Source organism: Portunus trituberculatus, chromosome 37 (genome assembly GCF_017591435.1).
Source record: "Portunus trituberculatus isolate SZX2019 chromosome 37, ASM1759143v1, whole genome shotgun sequence".
NCBI classification, from domain to species: Eukaryota; Metazoa; Arthropoda; class Malacostraca; order Decapoda; family Portunidae; genus Portunus; species Portunus trituberculatus.
Window position 1 is genome coordinate 26,828,063 of NC_059291.1, and position 6,478 is coordinate 26,834,540.

Genomic DNA, 6,478 nt, shown 5'->3' on the forward strand with positions numbered 1-6,478 from the left:
AGCCGCGTCAGGTCACTTCAGGGACATTGATGGTTGTGTTTAGTTGTTGAATTCTGAAATGTGATTGTAATTATTCATTCTTTATTCCCTTTCTGGTTAGTGTCATCGTTTTGGGATTAGGTAAAAATTATTAAGTATATTTTGATTGGTAAATAAATTTATGACAGTTTTCTTAATTTTGCATATCACTGCTTTGAGTTTTCTTAAGCTGGTGTGTATGAGTGGACCAAATTTTCACCGTAATTATTTATTTATTTCTCTTTATTTATTTATTTATTAATTTACTTTTTAATACTCCAGAACCTCCTATATCAAAGATGATAATGAAAATCTTTGAAGTTTCTTTGCCAGAGACCGGCGTGAGGTTTGTGACTGTTGATGAATTACGGAAGTGAAGATGGTGGTAATGTACAAGAGAAATAGTAATTATGTAAATGTAAAAGTGTGGAGTAGGAATGATGATGAAAGTATGCGAGAGGAAAGAGGTCTAAACACAATGTACGAAATACTTTACTGATATCGCCCAATTATTCATTACTACTGTATAAAACTGAGGAGGGCAGATGCCAGTGGGACCAACTACTCATGAGATATCACGTAACCAGTGGCGTAGTGATGGGAGGCGAGCTGGTCGAATGCCCTTGGGCGGGACATTTCTCAGGGGGCGGCACAAGCTAGGCTACTGAGAATATTGATGTTCAGACCGTTATCTTAGACCTTATAAAATTGAAGGCGCGCAAAATATTGATTTAAAGTTCCTGCATTTATAGCATAATATAAGCATACATAATAAACTAGTGTATTATATCTAATCTCACGTTTTATTACTTTTGGGGGTCGGCATTTTCAGGTTTCACCCGATGTAAATTTGTCTCACTATGCCGCTGGAGGGAACTATTCTTCATGTGTGCTGTGATGAGGAATTTCCAGTGAATTCTTTGCTTAATAATGCGATAAGATAGGCGAACAAATACACATAAGGAACAAGATAAAGCTCTTATTATGTGACACTTATCAACAGGAAAAAGAAAAAAGAAAAAACACCTCCCCCTCTCTCTTTCTCAATTAGATAATTATGTAAATGAATTATTAAAAAAAAAACTATATAAGAAAGAAGACATGGAGGAAGAAGAGGAAGAGTAGTAGTAGTAGTAGTAGTAGTAGTAGTAGTAGTAGTAGTAGTAGTAGTAGTAGTAGTAGTAGTAGTAGTAGTAGTAGTAGTAGTAGTAGTAGCAGGAGGAGGAGGAGGAGGAGGAGGAGGAGGAGGAGGAGGAGGAGGAAGAGAAAGAGGTGAAGGACCTCACGATTTGTTGCTTGACACACTAAGATTGACAAGGTAGAACCCTATTGGTCACTAAAATGCTCAGCCGGTTAATACATTCACCTTTCAATTTGATAAATTATTTATGTTTAAAAAGAGTATTTTCAGCTTTGACTCACGTCTTTCAGAATATCTCAATAGTACAGAAGGAGAAGATGAATCAATCATAAAAGGAAACATCAATAATAATGAATTCATAAAATGTTCATTACCTACGTGGCGGCAACCCTCGTGATACCGCCTTGACCTAACTCTCACGACCTGCGCCTCGCCCCGTACCAGCACACCTCCCTGGAAGCCTATCAGTCACTCGTTCAGTCGCATAGCCTCACACTCTTCAGTAGTCAGTAGCCTGTCGTCAGTTGTGTTGGTGACAGCAAAGGAGCCACAGCCGTCATCACAACTCCTCTTCGCCAGTCGCAATGAGCCCCGCCACAAGGCCCGGCCTCTCCGCCACTCGACAACTCCTGTTCAGATGTCCAGAATGTGACTACGTCTGCAACAAAAAGGGCAATCTGAAGCGACACTTTCGATCTGTCCACGAGGAGAGGAAGGAGTCGTTTTGCTGCGGGAAACTCTTCACCACCACGGCAGCCATTCGTCTTCACCAGAAAACGGTGCACGGGAACGGCTACTGCTGTCCAACTTGCTCCATGATCTTTGACAGGAAGGTCAGCCTTTGGAGGCACCGCTTTACACACACCGCAGAAAAACCTCTCCAGTGTGCCTGTTGCTCTTACAAGACCTGCAGCAAGTATAACCTCCAACGACATGTCAGACTGAGGCATTCCACAGTGCGCAAGCCAAAAGCCAGTGGTCGTTCACAGCAGCCACAGGCCTCGGTCTCCACCTCCCAGCCAGAGCGTCACGACCTTGCACCACAATTGGAGCCTCACGCCCCTGCACCACAACCGGAGCCTCACGCCCCTGCACCACAACCGGAGCCTCACGCCCCTGCACCACAACCGAAGGCTCACGCCCCTGCACCACAGTTAGAGTCTCACGCTTCTGTTCCACAACAGGAGCCTCACGCCCCTGCACCACGACCGGAGGCTCACGCCCCTGCACCACTACCGGAGACTCACGCTTATGAACCACAACCGGAGCCTCACGCCCCTGCACCACAACCGGAGTTGCGAAAGGAGATGCCAGCAGCCCATGATGTTCCACACCAGCCTGTCCCACTTCACCACACGCAATGGTTTCCGGCACAGCAGCCAGGCCTCAACTACCACAGGACAGAGGAGACTCACCACTCCCTCGAACAAGTCTCACAATGGCCTACCCCGCCTGCAGAGGACCCTGAGGACCAACCACTTCTGTGGCACCAAGAAGTTCCGTTAGATCTGACTTTTCGAAAATATACGCAAGGTAAGTTTTCGTAATGTTCGTTCTTATGCATATATTTTCATAGTGGATTGATCTATTTATTCAGTTGTTTTTATTTACTTAAAAATTTCCAGTAGAAAATGTTACACTAATATAATATATACCCTACTGAAAGTAGTTATTATACTCTATGAAATTATTCATTTTTCTCTCTTTGGTTCTGTACTCTAGGTTTTCACTGTTCTGTTATTTTTTTAGGAGACATCAACGCAGCGCAGAGGCCATTCCCGGGCTCTTATTACCAGTGGCTGCCAGAAACACAGGCGCAGCCCGCTTCTCATGGTTGGATGGCGTACCCATGGCCACCGCCTCTCTACCACCAAGCTCTCTTTCCTGCAGCCGGCAGCCATTGGCATTCTCACGCCGTCCCACACTACACCCAACACCTACCAAACTATACCCACGCAACAGTGGCTACCCACCACAGCCACGCAGCAACAGCGGCCCACCTCAGCCATGCAGCAACAGCCGCCCACCACAGCCATGCAGCAATACCCGCCCACCACCGCCACGCAGCAACAGTCGCCCACCACAGCCATGCAGCAACAGTCGCCCACCACAGCCACGCAGCAACAGTCACCCATCACAGCCACACAGCAGCAGCAGCCGCCCGCCACAGCCGCTATTCCGGGTCTGAATCAGGCGCCCAGGAATGGCACCTTTTGCATGAAGGGGCTTTGCAGGAGGAGCGTCTCGTCCACTCTCATTCTGGTGCAGGTAAGTTCATCCCATCAATTTTGCACAAGTAGCTCCTGTTGCCTGACGGTCGTTGTTGGGGGAGGGGGATTGTTTCTTTGGCTATAGAATAAAGGGCGTATACATGCACAGGGCTGTTCACATACACCAGAGCACTGCTGTCATTATGGTTGTTTTCTCCTGGAAGGTTTCGCAGCGTGGGTTATTTGGTCCCCCCATTGGGTCACGAGAAGTTTTTTAGGGGCCACAGAACAAAATTAGGTAAATGGAGGACCACACGGGACCACAAAACTTCCTAAGTTTGTGTTGCTCATATTATAAGCTTAATATTTTCATATTTGTTTTTTGTTGTCTCTTGTCAGGTGTTCTACTGCTTCATTTAGCGACTTCAGCATCTTTTTGCTGTAATCCTGCTAACATTCACTTCCCATGAGTTGGCAACGCTGGATTCAGAGTTGCTATGAATATTTTTTTATTTTCGGACATTCTGTCCCATTTTTGTCCGTTTGTCTTTAAATTTTCCTGAAAAAAGACGTCATTAATTTGCCTTTTTCTTTTTTCTTGATTTTTTTTACACATATATGTATATATATATATATATATATATATATATATATATATATATATATATATATATATATATATATATATATATATATATATATATATATATATATATATATATATATATATATATATATATATATATATATATATATATATATATATATATATATATATATATATATATATATATATATATATATATATATATATATATATATATATATATATATATATATATATATATATATATATATATATATATATATATATATATATATATATATATATATATATATATATATATATATATATATATATATATATATATATATATATATATATATATATATATATATATATATATATATATATATATATATATATATATATATATATATATATATATATATATATATATATATATATATATATATATATATATATACATATATATATATATATATATATATATATATATATATATATATATATATATATATATATATATATATATATATATATATATATATATATATATATATACATATATATATATATATATATATATATATATATATATATATATATATATATATATATATATATATATATATATATATATATATATATATATATATATATATATATATATATATATATATATATATATATATATATATATATATATATATATATATATATATATATATATATATATATATATATATATATATATATATATATATATATATATATATATATATATATATATATATATATATATATATATATATATATATATATATATATATATATATATATATATATATATATATATATATATATATATATATATATATATATATATATATATATATATATATATATATATATATATATATATATATATATATATATATATATATATATATATATATATATATATATATATATATATATAAAGAATTGTCACTCTATCAAAGCATTAGTATAATATATTCATCCCAAGATGTATTAAGTTTGGGGGGGAACTCAAATTACCTTGGATGAGGCCACTGCCGAAAAAAAAGATTGAGGAGCTTTGCTCTACTGTTTCTTTGGTTATATAATGACGTACAGGACGCTACCATTTTATTAATGAAAGGTTTTCTTGTTTCTAGTGTTGCAGTCCAGGCCTTCCCCAGTTGGAGAAAACCAAGCACAATACCCTCCGTCAAGTCCCGCCTCCCTGGAGCAGAGCGGCGGCGAGAGCCCAAAACATCAGGGCGCTACTTACGCTGACATGGATCCTTCACCTTCAGGCTTCCAGGAAAAAGATCCTGTACCACCTCAGCAGAGCCCTCCCCAGCCCGGTGCAGGCGCCCACCACCACCCTCAGGTTGCAGTATCGCTTTGGCAAGGTGAGTCACTGTTGACTTCACATTAGGTTCTGAAGTATGTCTCTTCATTCGGGATTTAAGGCTCCTTATACGTCTGATTGATTGACTATTTATTTATTTATTTTTTCACAACGTTAATTTATGAATATATCTCCTCCCCAGGTTGGGCATAGCTTGTCGCGCCAGGCTCACACCGCAACTCATCTGATGGCAGCAGCAACAACAGTGATTACATTGAAGACTAGTGGCGTGAAGCACGTGATGATGACGAAGTCTGCATAGAGTTCTCCTGTCGTCACTGTATGCCAGGCCTTCAGGACAAGTATCATGGGGGAGAGCAGCTTCCCATGATACCTTTGTTCGCATGTCATGCCAGCCTTCTCCAATTGGCCGTGTTTTGTCATGTTGATTTGTCACTTGTTTATCTATTTATTCATTCATCTATTTGTTTATTTATTTTCTATCGTATATTTACTCAGTATCGACGTCTATTTTGAAATGTATCTGAATTGTATCTGAACTTGATGAGTTGTTCTATTTTTTACAATGTGGGTGTACTTTTTTCGTTTGTATTGTAAGAGCGCAGAGTTTAATTTTATTTATCGATTTATATGTTTATTTATCTATAATATTATAAGGTTGTCTTGATTGCAAGTAAAAAAAAAAGTACAAAAGTTAACGTGTACTTCATTTTCTTGATGTTTGCGTGCAATAAAGATCTGATGATCCACATACTGTGTTTGGTACCTTTGATATTGGCAGGAAGGTCTCAAAGACAAAGATGAAGGGCAATATCAATAGTTTGTGACTAATTATATAGTGAAAAAAATATGTTTACTTCCGGTGATAGGAACAAAATTCAATACATTGACATCAATACTAACAAACAACTGAACCATTGAAACAAAAAAATTATCAAAGTTTAAAAAAAGTTACGAAAATAGACGTGAAGGTATGAGAGAGAGAGAGAGAGAGAGAGAGAGAGAGAGAGAGAGAGAGAGAAGAAAAAGAACATTCTGCCTTGAGCCCTAAAAAACTAAAACGGAGCCGAGCGGTTCGTGGCGAGAGGCGTTTGTTGACAAGCACAGCTGACGACTCAGCTGATTATCACTCCGCCTGCTGGTCT

At 37.7% G+C, this 6,478-nt stretch overlaps 1 protein-coding gene across 1 annotated transcript; it reads left to right on the plus strand.

Moving 5' to 3' along the window:
* Positions 1–1,310: 1,310 nt before the first annotated feature.
* On the plus strand, positions 1,311–5,652 carry LOC123514061 (leucine-rich repeat extensin-like protein 3). Its single transcript, XM_045271656.1, has 4 exons — positions 1,311–2,692; positions 2,909–3,427; positions 5,134–5,373; positions 5,515–5,652. The coding sequence occupies exons 1-4, from the start codon at positions 1,744–1,746 to the stop codon at positions 5,523–5,525; spliced, it is 1,719 nt and encodes a 572-aa protein (XP_045127591.1). The 5' UTR covers positions 1,311–1,743; the 3' UTR covers positions 5,526–5,652.
* The last annotated feature ends 826 nt before the right edge of the window (positions 5,653–6,478 follow it).